This window comes from Marmota monax, unplaced genomic scaffold (genome assembly GCF_021218885.2).
Source record: "Marmota monax isolate L192 unplaced genomic scaffold, Marmota_monax_Labrador192_F-V1.1 WCK01_AAM20220418_F8-fsc00163, whole genome shotgun sequence".
In the NCBI taxonomy this organism is placed as follows: domain Eukaryota; kingdom Metazoa; phylum Chordata; class Mammalia; order Rodentia; family Sciuridae; genus Marmota; species Marmota monax.
The window spans coordinates 267,715-288,596 of NW_026693660.1; the positions used below are offsets into that span (position 1 = coordinate 267,715).

At 41.2% G+C, this 20,882-nt stretch overlaps 1 protein-coding gene across 16 annotated transcripts in view; it reads left to right on the top strand.

Moving 5' to 3' along the window:
* The window catches only part of Mical3 (microtubule associated monooxygenase, calponin and LIM domain containing 3), a 262,585-nt gene that overhangs the window by 189,260 nt on the left and 52,443 nt on the right, over window positions 1-20,882 (top strand). For all 16 annotated transcript variants that reach the window (XM_058584101.1, XM_058584104.1, XM_058584100.1 and 13 more), the window contains one exon: window positions 19,665-19,860. In XM_058584101.1, the coding sequence (XP_058440084.1) occupies window positions 19,665-19,860 (196 nt within the window). The remainder of the gene's footprint in view (window positions 1-19,664; window positions 19,861-20,882) is intronic.

Sequence of the window (20,882 nt, forward strand, 5' to 3'; positions counted from 1 at the left end):
TTTTAATCTGTGCTGTTGTGAGTTTTTGGTGTGTTTCTTTGTGAGTTTTTAATTTAATTGTGTAACTTTGCTTTTGCCGTTACTGTGAAATCAAGGTGTTGTGCTTTTAAGTTTTTTTTTAAAAAACAAATGTTACGTTCTTATTTAAGAGAATAAATTCCAAACAATCTTCGGGTTTCTGAGTTTTTCTTTTCCTTCCCTTTTTCCTGATTGGAGGGTGGGGATGGGTGATGTTCAGGCAGGTCTCCAGAATGAGCTCAAAAGCTACTGTGCAAAGGACTCTGGCTTCTGTCTGGGTCAGTGAGAGTGCAGGGGGCCTGTGTTGTCTAACATATGAACCACTAACCAAAGGGCTGTCTCTGCTCAGGAGGCTGGCATGGTACAAGATGTTTTGCTTTGCAGCAAATATGAGTAAACAAGTACAAGAAAAGTGTCACCTGGGCCCACATGTCCCCTATTCAGCCAGCCAGCATGAGGAACCCGTGGGCCAAGCAAATGGAGGGCTAGAACTCCCACACAAAGCCTGCATCCACCATGGCATTCCTCCTCTGTTTCTAACTGTAGCAGGCCCCTGAGGGGAACCAGGACCAGTTAGATATCTCCCTCCACCTTGAGGCTCTCACTAGGGGTATCCTCAAGTGTAGCGACTATGCTCCTAGTGATGCTGAAAGTTCCTGCTATTTCCTGCCAACTGTCATCTCTCACACACTATCTGCTCAGACCTGATTGCTGTTAGAATATCCAGTTCTGTTTGGTTCCTCTTAAGCCTGGAAAGAGAAGAAACAGACTGTCCCCTTCTGCTGACCTTAGCAGTCAAGGCTGCTTCGTCACATTGGCATGCCAATCACATGGGCACAGGCCCAGCTGCAGTGCCAAATTGGATCAAAAAAGGGCACCTTAGTGGATGAAGCCTTTAGCACCAAACCTGTTCCTGCTGGGCCCTGGGAAGTTTGAGTGTTTTGGTATTTAAAAGGCCTTACTGTCTTCTCTCCACCCTGGAGCAGCCCTGCAGGAACCTTGAGGAGCATCAGGTTTCCCCACAGAGTAGAACAGCCATGTTCTTGGCCTTCCTAGGTATTCTAGATAACCATGCTTCCTACCAGCAAGGGCCTACCACAATACTGTCATTGGCTTCATTCTAATCCTAAGAGCATTTGGTCAGAATTTATCCTAGCATTGCTTAAATGGCCTCTCTTGGCTGCTTATTTCTGTAACCATCCCAAATGCTTAGTCTTGCTCTCCTTTCTCTGAAATAGTGCCATGGTATCTGCAAAAGGGAGAGGAAGAATTGGGATGTGGGGGATGCAATAAACGACAATTAACAAATCGACCAAGAGGCAATGATACGGCTGGGACTGTAGCTCAGTGGTAGAGCACTTACCTAGCACGTGTGAGGCACTGGGTTTGATCCTCGGCACCACATAAAAATAAATAAATAAAGCTATTGTATCTACAACTAAAAAAAAAAACTTTTTAAAAAAAGAGGCAGTGATAAGGATGAATGTGGAAGTGTCTATGATTCTATGATTTCCAAATTTTAAACCTTTTCTCCTATCCCCTTCCCATCTCCCAGTCATAAGGGGAGAGCCACCCACCATCATTAGGATGATGTACTGAAGGATGTAACATCTGATGCAATTCTGTGCCAAGCATTGTGAAGAATGTGGAAAAATTCCCTGTGGAACTGTTTTTTTCTGAAACTTCTTGAAATTCATTCTCTATTTTCTCATAAGTTCCCTGGCAGTTTCCCTAATTAAGACATTCCCTAAGTGGAACACTGTGATGCAGACACAAAAGGAGAACAGGCCATGAAAATGGGCCACTCTATTTTCACACTGATATATAGGGCAAGATGATGCTATGTAGGACCCAAGTCCCACAAGTGTCCCTCCTGAGGTACAAATGGAAGAGAAAGATCCAGATGGGGGCTGTCTTAGCCATAACAGGCAGGCAAAGATTTCAAGAAGAATCCTCCTTTCACAAAGCTCTAAAACCTCATTGAGCCTCCAAAACCTGGCCTCATCTTGCAACTCCTATGCAGCCAAACATCCAGCAAGTGCCAACAAGTAGATCAGTCATAATGAGTGAGCAGGAGGGAGGGCTGCTGGCACTCTCACCTGAGTGAGATCATGGGACTGCTGTGTGCCTTCTTCACCACCCATGGCATTCAATGTGTGTGTTGACTGCCAGTGCCTCTTTCTTCACAATGGCTCCTTGTTTATTTATTGCTTTCATTCTGGAGGGAGTAGGCTTGTGCTGAAATCACCTTCCCTATGCCTGGGAAGAGAAAGGGGCCTCCAGGCATATGGGACTCCTATTCAATTACTTCCAGGTTTTATCAGCCACGTAAACACTGTCTCCCTTTTACTTCCTGTGAGCCAACTTCCACATGGCTCTATTCACACAGTTTATAAACATTTTCTGGATATGTTTTAGGTTCTTCAATGGGTCTCCAAGGACAATAGGCAAAAGGTTGAGTCACTACCAATATTTAAACCCTAAGTCAGGCTGACTACAATAGCCTTGCTGTTGGTGGCCTTTTCCTCCAAACATTGAGATGTATGCATGGGTATACACAGAATGTTACCCAAATATGAAGAAGTTTCACATGCCTCACAGAGACCCCTGATTGATATTAAAGGGACAGTTTTTGAAAACTCCTCAGCAGAAAGGGAAGAAAAGCCCCAGCTTTGCCTTGCTACAGACTCTTTTGGGGCCTTCTTAAAGTGGAATAGGAATTTTTCTTGGCCTCTTATGTTTTCTTTATCTCTCTGTTTTTTTTCCTGTACTTTTTCAGTTCATTATGATTGTACGTTAATCACATGAAACTGTCCCAAGCATAACTATTAAGCAACTAATTTCCTTATTCTTATAAAATACCAGAATTATTCCTACTTTACCATTACTATTTCATAGGAATTGAAGCCTGATTTCTTTTAGGTCCTTACTAGAATTGTTGATCTTTAGTAATTATTTATAATAAGTCACCTCTATCACTAGAGGAACTCAGACCCTCGTACCCAGTGCTTCTCTGAGGTTCTGATACCAGCTATCATCTTCTAGGTTTGGATTATCCCTGCATCTTGTGTCCTGGTACTACTATTCTATCAGGATTCTCTTAGACATAACAGGCAGACAGAGATTTCAAGTAGAATCCTCCTGAGTTCCAGTCCCTTTTCACAAAGATCTAAAACCTCATTGAGCCTTCAAAACCTGGCCTCACCTTGCAACTCCTGTGTAGCCAAACATTTAGCAAATGCCAACAAGTAGATCAGTCATAATGAGTGAGCAGGAGGGAGTTATTTTGGTAACAAGTCCTACTTAATATAAAAGTAATGACTGATGACCAATACTGATGACCAGGTCAGGACCTAAGGGCACCAGAAGAACCCACGGCTTTAGTAGGTCTTGGTTTTCTCCAGTAAACTCTTGGTAAAAGCAGGGCTGTTTTACTGGCAAAGGCCTAAGTGTGTTTTCATTCAGTTCTCATGTTCTTTTAAGAGTAAGAAAGCCAGGAAAACTGTGGAAGTGAATTCCAGAGAGGAATTCTATTGGCATTGGGTCCCTGCTCAGAATTCAAACTTGAAAATAAACATTGTGATTAGAAAGACTCTTAACTGAAACCTTAGAGAAAGGGTTTGTTACTAAACCATCGTAGTTTCATGGACTGAGCTCAAACCTTGATAACCAAGGAGTAGCTGGCTCTGATTTTAACAGGATCATAACAACTTCTTTATTCTTATTTCTCTGTTTTCTGGAGCCAAGTCAGAATCTACAGAATCTAGGAAGACCAGTTTGGGGAGAGATCAGCTTTTTTTACTCACAATTTTATCAACTGAACACCAGAACTGCAGGTGCTTTTTTTTTTTTTTTTTTTTTTTTTTTTGTAGATGAACCAATATCTTTATTTTATTTATTTATTTTTTTGTGGTGCTCAGGATTGAACCCAGTGCCTCACACGTGCTAAGCAAGTGCTGTACCACTGAGCCACAATCCCAGTCCTCCTGCAGGTGCTTTTAAAAGCAAATATTCTCTCCTAGAATTTAGTCTGATGTGAATGACTCTAAACCTGATTATATGACTTCTTCTTGTTTGGGTCCACCTTTCTTAAGAAATTGGCACTGGCAGGGACACAGTAATGTTGGGTACAGGAAGGAAGAAAAGAGGCTCCAGGGAAGTTCTGGCTGACATCCTTGAAATCTATGGAAACAGGTAGCACTGGATACCCTGAGTGAAGAATAATTCATGGGTTCCCAGAAGCAAGAGCTAAAGACACTCGTTTTGTTCTATTGTCAAGAATTAACTTTCATTCTCCATTCGTCTGAAAATACCATAGCAAGGAGCTATCTATATTTGCAACTGAGAGAACCAGCCCAGTTTTCTGCTGAAATATTGTCCTCTGTAGAGTAGACTGAACCCAGTAGTGTACATCTGTCATCCCAGCAATTTAGGAACCTGAAGCAGGAGATTACAAGTTTGAGGTCAGCCTGGGCAACTTTAAGGCCCTGTCTAAAAAACGTTTTTGTCTTTTTTTTTTTTTTTATGTAAAAATCCAGCATGGTGACACATGCCTGTAATCTCAATGACTTGGGAGGCTAAGGCAGGAGGGGAGCACAGTTCAAGACCAGCCTTAGTAACTTAATGAGACCCTATCTTAAAATTTTAATTTCTTAAGAAGGTCTGGGGTTGTAGCTCAGTGGTAAAGCACCTTGGGTTCAATCCCCAATTTAAAAAAATTTTTAAAGGACTAAAAGTATAATTCAGTGGTAGAGTACCCCTGGTTTCAATCCCCAGTACTTAAAAATTTCAAATAACAATAAAACTTGAAGTATACTGACCTCTATTGTTCCCCACTCCATGTGGTTAATGCTGGTTAGTAAACCATAGTACTTCTTAACATGCTAACTCACAGAAAACATGTAGGAAGACATATAACAATAATGACAGCAACAGCCACAGCAGTAGCATAACTAACATGTAGCACTTTCTGTGTGCCAGGCACTGTCTGGATGCTTTATGTATACTTCTCATTTAACACAACAGCCTGTAAGGGAGATACTCCTTTGGAGATAGGGAAACAGGCACACAAAAGTTCATGATCAAGGCTATGTAACTCATGAATAGAGTCAGAATGAGTCTGTGCGGAAGACATTGCTGTACTCACTATGCCATACAGCTTCCATGCATTCTCTGTCACTTCAATGTGATGGGATTTAGTGAGAGGAAAAGCACTCTGTTTGGCTCCACATTAAAGTTTTCTTAAATATGCCTGGATGCCCTGTATAAATCAATAAGTATTCATTTAATTATTCCTGGGAAAAACTGTATCTCCCAATTTCTTAGGCACTGGTCCCCAGGATTGGTAACATAACCTGGAAACACAGGATATGAAAGAGCAAAGGCTGCTGGGGTTGTGGCTCAGTGGTAGAGCATGCAGGAGGCACTGGGTTCAATTCCCAGCACTGCATTAAAAAAACTAAATAAAAAAAAATGAATGTATATGTCCATCTACAACTAAAATTATTAAAGAAAGAGCAAAGGCTTTCATCATGGATATGTAGAAGAGAAATCATGAAATTGAAAAGAATAATAACCATGTGAATTACTTATAAATAATAAGAAATTGACTCTCTTTTTTTCTACATTAACCCTCCTTGGTCAAATCAAATAAAATCAAGCCTAAAAACTTACCCTACCAACAATCTGAAAGATGGAGGTATATTGATTATTTTCTGGGCCCCAATATAACTGCTTCTAAGTTATAAATCTGTTGGCTTTAACTCCTTTATTCTCCATCATCTCATTTTACTACACTTTTGTGAGAGTGTGTGTGTGTGTGGTACTAGGGATCAAACCCAGGGCCTGGTGCATGCTAGTCAAGTGCTCTACCCCCAGCCCACTTTTATTAAAAGGCTCCACTGGTGGTTGAGCTGACACATCCATTCTCTTACCTTTACCACTTCCACTCTCCGTCCTCATAAGAAATTATGTCTGCACCAACTCTGTGTGGAGTTTGGGCATAGGGAAAGAGAAAGGCGACTTTATATTTCTTTTGTACTGACAGTTGGAATCCAATCACCTATGGCAGAAGAAAAATATGGCAATTCTGATATGTATGGGGGTGGGGATTTGAACCTAGGCATATGCATGCTAAGCACACACTCTAATACTGAACTATATCCTCAGCCCCTAGAAATTCTTCTTCATTCAGTTTTAGTCATTTTAGTCTTTGTTTACACTTAAAATGATTGATTTTTAAGTCTTGGGGCTAGATGTATATTATCATTCCAGATGAAAAGCTTTGGTTTTACCTTTTCGGGTGAAATTTGGTCGGGCACAGAATACTTTGAGGAAGTCTTCAGAGCATGTGCAGAAGTCTTGCCTTCACCTTGGAAAGGCATGCCGTTCAGCTGGGCTTGTTGATACATGACTGTAATCCCAGTGACTCAGGAGGCCAAATCAGGAAGTTGACAAGTTCAAGACCAGCCTCAACAACTTACAAGCCCTTGTCTAAAAATAAAAAGGACTAGGATTATAGCTCAGCAATAAACACCCCTGGGTTCAATCCCTAGTACAAAAAAAAAAAAAGAAAAGAAAAGAAAGAAAAGCATGCCATCACAGCATCACTGGGTAGCCCTCAGAGTTCATAGTTCATTTTTGGAAAATGGGAGAGTTGAGAATACTAAAAGGAAGGTGTGTTTTTCCCATGCATGTTCACAAGTGCAGTTTTCTTCCTGGGTGTAGTAAGAGTACCTGCTATAATGTTGTGGAGCTGTCCTATCTGTTACTAAGCTTCTAGCAATAGTCTTTCAGTCAGTAGAAAAAAAAAATGAAAGTAGAACACTTGCCTAACATAATGGCACACACCTGGAATCTCAACTACTTGGGAGGCTGAGGCAAGACAAACAAGTTTAAAGCCAGCCTGGGCAGCCTAGTGAGACCCTGTTTCAAAATAAAATAAAGTGCTAGGATGGAGCTCAGTGTTAGAGCACTTGCTTAGCATAAGCAAGGCACTGGGATTAATTCCTAGAAGTCAAAAAAAAAAAAGAGGGGAGAGAAGAAGAAGAATTGGTCACATTCAAGGAAGGAAGGAAGGAAAACAATTGATTAGATTCATTGTTTGGTCTTCATTAATTCCTACTTGGGCCTCTGACACACAAAAAAACCTGGACAGAGTGGTAGAGGCATGTGTAGGTTGCCTTGTGTGACATTGCAAGGTTTGAAGAGTCACCTTTTGTAACTGGGTTGTGTCATAGGTGGTGAGAAGTCCAAATGTGTCACACATCTACTAATATACATGTGCTCAATGAGTGGCACTGGAACTAGTCAAACCCTCAACATCTCTGGGTTTCCTCTCTGGACAACATGCCAAGCTATTGGCTCAGCCTGGCAGTCCTTGATAACTTGCCCTTCCATTGGTCAGGATATCTCATGTTGACAACAAAGATGAGGATTCACAAGTTCACTGGTCTCTGTTCTTAATGTACCCTAGTCTAATCAAGTTAAAATCAGAGAATTTGATGAGTTGGTTGGCCTGTTTTCTAGAAGATTAGAAATAATTTGATAACACTTTCTACTCCAGAGTTTCTCAAGCTCAACACTGTTGACATTTTGAGCTGGATAGGTCTTTGTTACAGAGGACTGTCCTGAACATTATGGGATATTGGTAGTATTCCTGGCATCAGGTCAGTAACATCCCCCTCCCTAAGTAATAATTAAAATGTGTCCAGAAGTTGCCAAATGACCTCTGAGGGAAAAAGCACCCAGTTGAGAACCACCAATCTAAACAAAAGTCAAAAAAAGAAAAGACATGACATTGACATGCAGTTCGCTTCAATTATTAGTAGGGAATCAGGAAAGAGAGAGAGAATAATAAAAACAGATTAAAAAATGATGTTGCAGTCTTATTGTGAGCATATACTTTCCACTGCACACATGCCTACTCACAGGTAGGTGCCCCTATAAAAATATTGTGCATGCTATAGGACACATATAAACAAAACACTTTAGAAGGCAGGGTTTAAAAATAGGAATAGAATTCCCAGTGTTATCTTCCTGTACCCCAATAGATTGTTCCTGCACTTCTAAGATATGCTCAGTCCTTCAGTAGTATCCACAACCTCAGAGAATTGAGCTGGATCCAAATGGAAGAAGCATAGATCTTGAAAACAGAAAATATTAATTTGAGCTTCAGTTCTGCTGCCTGTTATCCTTGCCATCTTCAATCATAACCTTTTGAGCCTCAGTTTCCCTACTTATAAAGCTATAAAATGAGGAAGAATTGTCACTCTCCCTCTTTACTTGGTAAGGTTGTTGTAAAGAGCAAGTTAAACTAAAATTTATGCAAATTGTTTATTTAGAAGCATGACAGGAATATCAAATAGATTATTATTGATAAATATTCTGGAAAATGGTGAAATACTTGGATTGAGAGAGTGAATTAGGCTTGTTTCTACTGCCTGGCTGATGGTCTCCCTCACAGGTCTGTGCATTCTGTGGCGATTAGGCAGTATGGCCCAGGGGGCTTTATTCCTAACCAACAAAAATTTGGGGAGACAGATCAGTTAAGGAAGGTTGGATTCTCTCTAGTTTACAGCAGAGTTGGCCAAGGGGAGTTGATCCATGTTACATGTCAGCTCTTTTGAAGCATTGGTAAATCACGCAAGTGCTTGGGAAAGGATCCTCTCAAGCCCATCAGCCTGTGTTCTTAGTTGTCTTCTTGTTCAGAACCTCTCTGTCTCTAAAGACTAACAAATAGTTCTCTTGGTCCATCAGCCTGTGTTCTTAGTTATCTTCTTGTTCAGAACCTCTCTGTCTCTAAAGACTAAAAGTTCTCTTCCAGGCCAGTCTCTTATAACAGATAAAAACAGAAGTCTGATAGACATGGGTATCAGATGGTAGTTGTGGGCATTACTGGAGATGATTTTATTTCCTTTCCAAAAATGTATCTAGCCAACCAATGGAATGTTATGTATGAGCTGTTGTTGTTGTTGTTTATCTTTAAAAGGAAAAAGAAAGGCATCAGAGAGCCTTTTATTGGGATATGGATTTGTCCCCATTGATCCCAAGATATTGAAGATCATTTTCATGGATCAAAGACCAGGCCTTCTCTGGGTCTGGCCACATGTGGGCTACTGTGGAGCCATGTTTGGACATGATCTGAACTGGTAGTGCCATAAGCCCTTTGCTCTAGGAGATTGGGGGGCCTGGAATTTAAACCCGGTATGTTTAAATGGAGGTATAGCTCCCCGGTGCTACAAAAAATGAAATAAAGTCAGCATCTTGGAAAAATCACATCAGCTGGGAACTTGCTCTTAAACTTGTTCATGGTCTTCTGCCCTCCCACCTATCTCCTCCTCTTGTCATTATTGGGTCTAGTCTTCCAGTTTGCAAACTGCTCTCTGAACTTTTCTTTTTGGTGAAGTGAAATAATTACTTTAGGATCTCAGTTTATTTAAGGACCTTAATGCTGAGGGTCTCCTGAGCCATTGGTGTCTTCATTAGAATTTCTCTTCCCTTGGTACTAAGAGATTATTACTATCTTAGTAGACTTGCTCTTTCCATGGGCCTGGTATTTCCTATATGTTTCTGCTGTCATGTACTGCACTGAGCTATCTACTTGAGAGACATGATGGCCTTAAAAGTTCTGTGTTAAGATGAGGAAACTGAAGCCAGAATATGTTCACCTAGTTTTTTAAAATTATAATGAAGTAATTCCCTAGCTTAGACATAGGATTAGAAGTCTTATCCTGATCACTTTTTCAAAACATTTTATTAAATACCTATCCTGATATCCTACTAGGAACCAGGAGCACAAAGTGACTAATTCCCTTTTATAACAGAGCCTCTGGTTTTGAGGTCCATTCAGACGTCTTGGTTTTAGTGTGCCCTGTTGAGCCATCTCTTTTTTCCTGCCGCTTAAGGTTTTAAAGGCTGACCCTACAACTGCTTATTTTGTACATTGTTCATGTTTAACTATATAAAACCTCCTGGTTTGCAAGGCACATCTGTGAGCTAATGAGTTAAAACAGTTCAAACCTCATTGCATCACAGTTACCCTTTTTGAGATCTCACCTCAGCTCCATGAAAGTGGGCAGCCAGGCAGGAAAAGTAAAATCTTAACTACAGTGCAGCATTCCATGGGATTAAAGAAAAAACAAAACCAAACACCAGTGCTTTAGAAGTACATTTACACCTTAAAAGAAATTCTTCTTTGCCTTGACCAGATACAGTAATGTTTTCCAAAAGGACACCTTAAGGAAATACTGTAATAATAACAAAAAAAATAATCTAACAATAAAAAAGAAATGAATTTAAATTGGACATGGTGGTGTACACCTGTAATCCCAGCAGCTCAGGAGGCTGAGGCAGGAGAATTGCAAGTTCAAAGCCAGCCTCAGTAAAATTGAGGTGCTAAGCAATTCATTGAGACCCTGTCTCTAAATAAAATACAAAATAGGGCTGGAGATGTGGCTTAGTGGTTGAGTGTCCCTTGGTTTAATTCCCAATTCAAAAAAAATAGAACTTAAAAGCAGAAGTCTCATGAGATCATGCAGGTTGAGAGCCAAGCACTGCAGACTGCTTGGCCCTCCATCTGCAGCCCAGAGTAGGGGAGGAGCTGTGCCTTCAACATTCTTGAGAAGTAGCATTCCAGACTACAATGTCCCCATTCCCATCTGGGTGGTTTTTCCTGGTACAGTACTGATTTACTCCCTAATGGATTTTCTCCTCCATTTAACTCAGAATTTCACAACTTCTCTGGTAATTAAATATTTCCAAAGCAACTTAGCTTCCCTTGAGTCAATGAGACCTACTTTTCTCAGTGATCCCCACATAAAAAATTACTCCAAATGAAAAATGTTTCATGTGTAGGGGTGAAACAGAGAGCTCCTGAATTTCTTCATACTGAGAATAAAAACTATACCTTTTCCCAGCCAAGTTCCACTGACCTATTCTCTGGTTATGCATAGCCTAGCTAAACATACACGCCTGACTTTTGTTTCTTTATATTGTAAGAATTTCTACTGGGATCAGCTGAGAAACAGTCTAGCTGTTTCTCCTCTGTTTGATCCAATTGCATAAAATTCATTTTTTCCTTTTTCCCTCAACTGCCTATTTTCTACACAGGCAGTCAGCCAAATCCAGCCACCCAGGATCCAGACAGGTTCCTTGGGCTGGCTGCCAATTAACAGGAGCAGTTAAAAATAACATCTTGGGGGGCTGGGGCTATAGCTCAGTGGCAGAGCACTTGCCTAGCACGTGTGAGGTACTAGGTTCAATCCTTAGCATCACATAAAAATAAACAAATAAAATAATGTCCATCTACAACTATAAATAAAATTCTGTCCAACTACAACTACAAAAAATAAATAAATAACATCCTGGGGTAGGGGTGCATTTCAGTGATAGAGTACTTGCCCAGCATGCCTGAGGCCCTGGGTTCCTTTACCAGCAACAATTTTTTAAAAAGTAATAATTCCATCCTCCCATGGTTGAGTGGAAAGAATACTAACTTAGGGTTTAGTTTTCTTGGCTCTGCCTGTTTGAGCCTTTCAACCTGTTACTTAACATCACTCAGAACCCTCAATATTATGTAGTTGGAATATCTCTAATCCAAAATCCAGTATCTAAAATGATCTGATATCTGAAGCTTTTTGAGCACCTTTGTGTATAAAATTATAAAAAATATTGCATTAAATTACCTTCAAGTTATGAACAGCAGATATATATAAAGCATAAGTGAACTTTATGTTTATACTTGTGTCTGTCTCATCCCCAAGATATGGCATTATATATATGCAAATTTTCCAAAATAAAAAAAAAATCCTAAATCCAAAATACTCTGGTCCCAAAAATCTGTATAAGGGATACTCAACCTGTAATAGTAATAATAGTAATTTATAGGAAAGTTGTGACAATTAAGTGTCCATTATAGGTAGCATACCTATCATGGTGCTTGACACAGGTAGTTGCTCAATAAAGGGTGCTTACTTCTTTGCCCCCTTCACAATAAAAACTTAGTCACATGATCTTGAAAATAGTCTGTGAACAGAGACTCCCTACCAATATGAAGCCTCAGAAGTCTATTGGAGGAAAGATGTGCAAAAACCACCTTGCCATGGCAGTGTCTTGAAAACTTCTGTTCCACATGCAGCTTTAGTACTTGGAAAGTGTTTGGTGCCCTCTTAGAATGAAAAGAAAAAAAATATGAACCCAGTCTAGCAGAGTCTTCTGAGGCAAATAGCCTGGGGCAAAAGAGAAATGCCGAATTGGTCATGCCAGCTATCCTATAAGAAGCAAAAAGAAAAAGGTTCCCAGGGCCTTTTCTTTCTTTCTTTTTTGTGGTGGTACTGGGGATTGACCCCAGGATGCTTTTCCACTGCGTACACCCCTAGCCCTTTATATTTTTTATTTTTAGACAAGGTCTCACTAAATTGCAGAGCCTGACCTTGAGGTTTTAATCCTCCTCGTGCAGCCTCCCAAATAAATGGGAGGCTTCTTTAAATTTTTTTAAAAGAAGGAATAGGCATGTGCCACTGCACCTGTCTTTGCAGGGCCTTTTAACTATTCCCAGCAAATCTTTCCCTGCTGGGTTGGGTTCTAAGCTGGGAGTGATTACCTCTTGCTAAAAATCATACTAAAGCCCTCCTCCCACAGATACCAGGTAATACTGTCCAGCTTGACTCAAAGTGATGAAGTTCCTAAGGCATAATGACCTGTTCCATTATTTTAGGTTTGTATGTCAAGATGGCCCCTAAGTTGAATAGTGTTTACCCTGCACACTTTTCAGACAGCTAAACGTAGAAATATGGGAACTTTAGCCTAAAGCACAATAGGGGAGTGAACTGATTTCCAAGTTGATTTTTCACTATATTGTGACCAACCCAGCTCAAATCTTACCACATTCCAAAAGGAAACAGAGCCCAGGAGCCAGGTTTGATCCTTAGTAGGAAAATGTCTCTGGACCACATAGTGATCCTGTCCTAGCCTGGCCACACTTCAAATGGTTTCATCCATCAGTCTCAGTATATGAGGAAACACAGGAGAATGTAGAAATGGTATCATTTCCAATTCAGAGAGAAAGCAAAATTGAGGCCTAGACCCCACCTTTGTATCCTTGTGTTGCTTAGTGCTCAGGGTGAGGAAAGCAACCCTAATTGCTCAGGCAATTTTGTGAATGTTTCTGAGGGGAGTGAATCAGGCAATATAAAAGTCTTGTCTGTCACTGGTGTGCCTGAACACCTGGGTACACTGCCTGTCTGGAAAGAGGAATTCAGTTTGTTGAATCAATGGTAGGATGAGTGGATCCCTGCAGCCATCCTACTGACAGTGGATACAGTGAAAAATCAATCTAAGACCTTTCCTAAGGCCTTATCAGATTCAGATTTCATTCAAGCTTTCCCAAGCTAAAAAATTGATCTTGTTGAGAAAGAGAGTAAAATAGTCACTAGAAGATAGGAAGGGGAGGGGAAATGAGAGAGAAGTCAGGTAATAGGTACCACAGTACAGTGAGACAGTAAGAATTAGCTTAGGATTCTACAGCACCTTATGGCCACTGTAATCTACAACAATGTATTATATAATATTCTAAATAATTGGAAGAGTCCAAGGTTCCCAGTACACAGAAATGATGAATGTTTGAAGAGATGGAAATGCTAATGAATAATTTCATTGTTTACATATATTGAATTATCATACTGTAGCCCATAGATATGTACAGCTATTATGTTTTGATTAAAGATTTTTAATTTTTTAATATCTATTTTTTAGTTTTAGGTAGACACAATAACTTTATTTTATTTTTATGTGGTGCTGAGGATCGAACTCAGTGCCTCATGCATGCCAGGCGAGCACGCTACTACTTGAGCCACAACCCCAGCCCCAAGATTTTTAATTTATTTTTAAAGAAGGAATAGGCCAGAAATGAATTGAGGGTAGAGGAAGATAAAGCCCTAAGTTTCCTATCTCACATGTCATTCCCACAGTTGCCTGAAGCCCTAAAGAATGCTTAGCAGCTGATCCCTCCCTAGCATTTAGGCTAGATGGAGGAGAAAAGCTGCCTGCTGAGGTCCTGGGCAGCTACCAGTGCTCAAGTGTCCCTCCATTCTCTCCAGGAATCAGACACAACTAAAGGTTCCTGGCAGCTCTTATGCATCAGCTGAGAGGAGGTTGTCCTGTTAGGAAAAATATTTCTTTCAGAATGATGTATGGAGCTCACAAAGGCAGTAACTATTCCAAAACAGAACCTCAGGTCAGGCCCAGAGCCTTTTTCCTATTTAGGATGAGGCCCAGATCCTAGGAGCTATTTCCTTTTGGTATGTGTGAGGCTGTAATTGACCTCCCCATGACCTGAGATCTGCCTGCCCTAACTTAGTGACAACCAGCCTTGGAAATTGTTCCAGAACTTTCATCCCACTTTTAGCTGGAAAGTCCCTAAGAAGTTGCTGTTGCACTGAGAGGCACATGAAGTGGACCGGCTGCGTGGGTCTTGGCCAGACCTCACCTGACCTGGCTGGTTATGCTTTGACTTTCTGCACCAGCTTCTGTCATGTATTTTTTCAGAGATAGGGTCTTTCTGGGTTGCTTAGACTGCTCCTAAACTCTTGGGCTCAAGTTATCCTTCTGCCTCAGCCTCTTGAGTAGCTGGGTCTACAGGTATGTACCACTGTGCCCCAAATACCAGTGATTTTTTTTTTAACCTATTCTCTTGCAGTCATTTCTCCTAGGCCCTTCCATTAATTGATGACAGAGGGGGACCTGTGAGGAGTGTTGTGTTTGTCACACTGTTACAGCCACCTCTCAGGCATCCCCCACTAGCATGTCTTTTGCTCTCTCAGTCTGTCCTCACCACGTGGCTAATGTGGCAACCTCTGGCCCAGGACAGAGAATCAAGAATGCTGATCTCATTGATTTATTTTTTTTTTTTTACATCTCCCATGGTGCTTTGAGGTTATGGCTGGGAATATTAAGCATATTTGGCAGTTGGTGAGTTTTGAGTGCTTGCCAAGTATCCTCTAAGTTCCACCTTCCCCTTGGAAAAAACAACCCAGCCCTCAGGGGACACCCTGCCAAAGCTTTCCCTTGTTGCTGAAAACCTGGGGTGAGCTTGAGCTCTGCATGGATGTGACCAGGGATGTGCCTGGTAGGACAGGCACAGCAGAAGTAGCTCTACTTCCCATCTTAATTTTTACAAAAACTCCAGTGAATCACTTCTTAAAGTTTCTATGGCCCAAAACATCCTTTCACTAGGGCCCTGATGTGTGAATAATCTGAATAGTTCTGAGTGCTTCTGGTTTCTTTTTTGTTGGTTGTAGCCAAGCCCAGAATTAGATCAACATTTCCCTTCTGAGCCTCAGACTCTGGGTTTGGACTGCCAAGTTCTGATGCTTGATGATCCATTTGTCTGCAGAGCTTGTAGACACTCCAAAGAAATAACACCAGGAGAAGGGCAGAATGTCTGTAGTTCCAGGTGCTAGATTCTCTGTGCCAAGACACTTCATGAAGTTCTGCTTTCATCTTATCAAAAATCATGGGGAGGGGCAGATGACAGTGGAGCCTCCCAAAGGGGGACACAGACTAGGACTCTTTATGGAAAAGTACCTTCTTTTTCTTTCTGTGTCATAGTGAAGGGAGACCATGGTAGTCTCCAAATTATTGCTTTCCTCCTCAGATTTGACTCTGGGTTCCTTTACTCATGAGCTGTGTGACCTGTCTCTGAATTTCATTTACCAACTTTGCAAAATCATAATGCCTACTTTTCACAGATTTTTTAAAAATCTGGCTAACGACATATTCCTCTAGAACACCTTCCTTCAAAACCCAGGATGGGAGGAAGTGCTAAATTGCCCTTCTGTGTACTCCCATAGTATACCACATACATGCATCAGTCATAACACTTGATACTTTATGCTGAAATGCTGCCTACAGGACTCTCCCAGGAATAACCTATGGCTCGTTAGGAACAGTGTTTTCATCTGCTGTGTTTCCCAAGGTCCTAGTAGAATTTCTGGCAAATAGTATGCATTACCCACTGAAAATAGACTTCCCTTCTTGAATATCTTTCTTGATAAGTGTTACTTGTTTGTTTTTCCTGACGTGATGGTTCTCATTCTGGTTTTCTTTTTCCATTAAAAAAAAAAAAATACTGAAGACTGGAGATATAGCTCAGTTGGTAGAGTGCTTGCCCAGCATACACAAGACCCTGGGTTCAATCCCCAGCACCACTGGAAAAAAATACAAAACTTGATTTTATTCCTTATTTGTGGAGTTCTGGGAAAGCTTAAACTTGGGTGCTTATTTCACATTTATTTCCTTTTCTATTTAAGAGCAGTTGCAAAAAATATATGATTGAGGGGCTAGGGTTGTAGCTCAGTGGGAGAGTGCTTGCCTTGCATGTGTGAGGTATTGGGTTCAATTCTCAGCATTGCATATAAATAAATAAAAATAAAGGCCCATCAACAACTAGAAAAAATATTTTTTTTAAATATGATTGGAAGGAGAGAATAAATGGTAGTACAGTCAGGGAATTTTCAGCTTTCTTATCTTTATTATGTAGAGACTGTGGCTTTTGATGAAAAAAAAAAAAGACTGATGTGGGAATGATGAACCTATGCAGTTAGAGTCTGGTCCCTCCCAAGGCCTGGGCAAGCAGGTTTAGAGCATGTTGAGGCACATCCATTTGCTTGCCTTCTGCCTCTATTTTGCCATTACCTGCAGCCCACATACTTCCTAATCTTCTAGATGCCCTTGTTCAGCATTATAGTTTTATGTTTTGGGGACCTGAGCTCAGTGTTGAAAAACAGATGAGAGATTTTAAAATAATATTCTCAAAGACATGAGAACTAGGACAAGTAGGCATGTGAACAGGACACAGGTGAACCCAGGGATTGTGTTCAGACCTCACTGAGACACAGTTACCTAAATTTTGCTTTTCAGTGAAGATTTCTAGTAAACTTGAAAGAAGCTGTTCGGTGAAAGATGTGCTAAGACTTTATCCTGTGCCTCTCCAGACTGGTGAAAATATGCTTTCTAATGCATTTGCAAAAGGAGTCCAAAACACTGTACACAAAACAAGTGTCAGTCCTCCAGAACATTTTTTGTACAACCTGTCATAATACAAAAATTACTAAACCAATATTCCCACTATTTTCCTTTAGTCATACTTCATATGACATATCACCTGTCACTCAAAACAGAGTTGGTTGGACACTACATGCCAAAACTCAGCATTATTTCTTTTTTTGTGGTGCTGGGGATTGAACTCAGGGCTTTGTGCTTGCGAGGCAAGCATTCTAACAGCTGAGCTGTATCCCCAGCCTTGCAGCATTATCCCTTAGTACTTAGAATGTCACAGAAATTAGGGACCTGCCATGGCCAGACCACAAGGCTATTCAGGACCCACTCACCCCTATATTCCTGCATCTTCTCCTCCACATCATGTCTATCCCTCCTTAAAGGTCTAGTAAATCCTAAATGCAAGTGCATATTACTATGCCATATCTGGTAATACCTCCTCCCATCTTTACTTTGTCATGTGACTCTCTATAGTCCAGAACAAATGGATTCCACATATCTGTGTAAAAATGCACACAAATTGGTGGTAAAAATGTTACCAGACATCAGATGTATTGCTTACCTCAGATTTGCTGAATATTGCCTGTGTACTAAGCTTAAATAGTAGAGGAAGGTAACTGATATGCCTGTGGCACAGAATCACAAATATACATCCCAAACATGTATATATGGTTGTAAGTTCATTCACTATTCATAATAACCCTGGAAGGTGGGCATTCCCCTCATTTGTAAAACAGGACATTAGCTCTGAATAGTTAAATAATTTTTCAAGATCTGTCAGTTGCTGATGGAAACAGAGGTCTAACCTGAATTTGTACCTACATATGTACCTGTGTGGTATATCACTTTGCAATGAACACACCTCAGAATAAATGGTGAGCTTTCTCTGACCAAAACTGGGACAATAAGGAATATGAAAAAGGAGTAATAAGCCAGGCATAATGGTGCACGTCTGTAATCACAGCAGCTCAGGAGGCTAAGGTAGGAAGATCACAAGTTCAAAGCCAGCCTCAGCAATTTAGCAAAGCCCTAAGCAACTTAGCAAGGCACTGTTTCAAAATAAAAAATAAAAAGGGGGGCTGGGGATGTGGCTCAAGTGGTAGCGCGCTCGCCTGGCATGCGTGGGGCCCGGGTTCGATCCTCAGCACCACATACAAACAAAGATGTTGTGTCCACCAAAAACTGAAAAATAAATACTGAAATATTCTCTCTCTCTCTCTCTCTCTCTCTCTCTCTCTCTCTCTCTCTCTCTCTCTCTTTCTCTTTCTCTCTCTCTCTCTCTCTCTCTCTCTCTCTCTTTAAAAAAAATAAAATAAAAAGGGCTTAGGCCAGGTACAGTGGTACACATCTATAATCCAGCAGCTCAGAAGGCTGAGGCAGGAGGATTGAAAGTTCAAAGTCAGCCCCATCAACTGAGTAAGGCCCTAAGCAACTTAGCAAAACCCTGTCTCAAAATTTAAAAAAAGGCTGGGGTGGCTCAGTAGTTAAGCATCCCTGGGTTCAATCCCTGCCCCCTCCAAAGGAATAATGATTGCAGTAAGGGAACATGTACTAGATTAAGGGAGACCAAAGAGACATAGAAGTCAATTCAATATTTTAGTTCAAAAAAATCCATGAGTCCATAGTGGTACTCAGACATATACTAAAGAATGACAGTGGAGGAGCTGGGGTTGTAGCTCAGCAGTAGAGCACTTGTCTCACACATGTGAGGCACTGGGTTCGATCCTCAGCACCACATAAATAAAGTAAAGCTATTGTGTCCATCTTAAAAAAAAAAAAAGACTGACAATGCAGTAGGAATGACAGAATTATGAAAATGACTTTTTTTTGACCCCAGTACACTGACTCAGGAAAAGATCAACAGACTTTCAGATCACTAGATGGAAGAATGCTAGGGCAGGTACTCCTATAGTTTCTGAATATCACCCCATACATGAGTGATATTTAGAGAGGAAACTGTGCCTTTGTGTTGGAGAGATGATGAATACCACTTTACCCATATGGTAAGGCTGAATAACCACAGCAGAGGGGCACAACATCATCCATGTGGTATTCTTACTCTCTACATTGTTTACCATGAAAGGCCATGGGAGACAGACAAATTCACAGCATGAGAAGGTCTGTGAAACAGCTAGCCCAGGTACCTTGAAGTCAGCTAAACAGTGCATGAACCTTGACTGGATCCCAGATCATCCCTGTGGGGGCCTGAGGCTGTTAGAAGGAAAGCTGCTTTAGAGCCATGTAGCTCCTGGCAGTGAGAACAGCTACCCAAAGGTCTAGCCCACATCTCCTTTAGCCCACCCAGTCACTGTCACCAGTTACCTGGTCTCTTTTTTCAACCTGGCCAGAGGTTTGAGGTGATACAGAGCAGATGTGGATATACAGTCTGCTTCTTCCATTTAGGGCAGTTCTTCCACTTTTATGTCAGCATCCTTACCAGCCTTGGCTTTCAACCCACCCTATGTTCTGACGTCATATGAGGGCTGTCCATCCTTTCATGGAAATGCGTGGTGGCTGCCTTGGATACCTAGATGTTAAGTTCAGTACCCATATTGTGTCATCAAGACTTTGCCTCTTTGCTTGCCTTGCAGGTTCCAGTGTAAATGGCCTGGAGGAGCCTAGCATGGCCAAGAGGCTGAGGGGCACTCCTGAGAGAATCGAACTGGAGAACTACCACCGGTCTGTGAAACGGGCAGAGGAGCTGGAGGAGGTACCTGAGGAAACGCAAGCCGAGCACAACCTGAGCAGCATACTAGACAAGGGCACCGAAGAGGACGTGGCCAGCAGGTCAGCCTGCGCCTGTGGCTTGCCCAGCTACCCCAGAACAGTGGTCTCACCACAACCTCCAAAGGAATATTCCACTTTGCTGGGGAGGGCAGCATAGGTCTAAATCAGACTTTCTGGGTTGGAATCTTGAATCTTCTTCTTTCCAGCTGTGGAAACCTAGGCAATAGCCCCTATATGCTTCAGTTTCTTCATCTGTAAAATGAAGATAATATTAGTGCCTTCCTCACAGAATTGGTAGAAGGATTAAAGGAGAAGATTGGTATAAAGTGTTTAAAACAATACTTGGCACATGTAAGTGCTTGTGGGTTATTTTGCATGATGCTGATCATGTGCATTTGATCACCCTCATGGGACCTATGAGATAGACAAAAGCATGTTTTGTCACCTTATAGGTAAGACTAAAGCTGAGATCCCAAATTAGGTTTTCTAGGTTCAGGCCCAGGACTCTTCCTGTTTTCCCTGCTTCCCTGTGTTCCATTTAGGTTCTTATTTCTAAATCAACATCAGCAGTTACTATTATTATTAATATAGTACCTTATAGGCCTTTGCACGGTATAGGTGTCTATAACTAGGTAGGGCAGGGCCCATAAGGATCACATTCGTAAGATTTACTTCATATTCCATGTCTTTAGCACTTTGTTAATCATTGAAAAGGTAACAGACAAGAGATAAGTCATATTTTGTTGTCCTCAAATGGTTGTTTAAAGGTAGGAAGTTTCATGGAAGTAGCACTAGGGTTGAATTAGTCCTGAATTCACTGCATAGCCTTAAGGAAGCCACCTCACTTCTCTAGTGTTCTTTTGTCTTCTGTGGGTAAAGAGAAGGGCAGAAACCTTGCATGCCAGAGACCACATGCAAGCGTCTTATGCTTAGCCCATCCCTGTGTTTAATTCTGTTTGATCCCTTTGGGTGCGACACACACTCCAACCCCCAGAGAAGTCCCTGCATCTGTTGCCTCTTTCAGGTGTCACTGGAGAAGGATGGGTACTGAAAGATAACGAAGATAAAAAATAAGGGGCAAA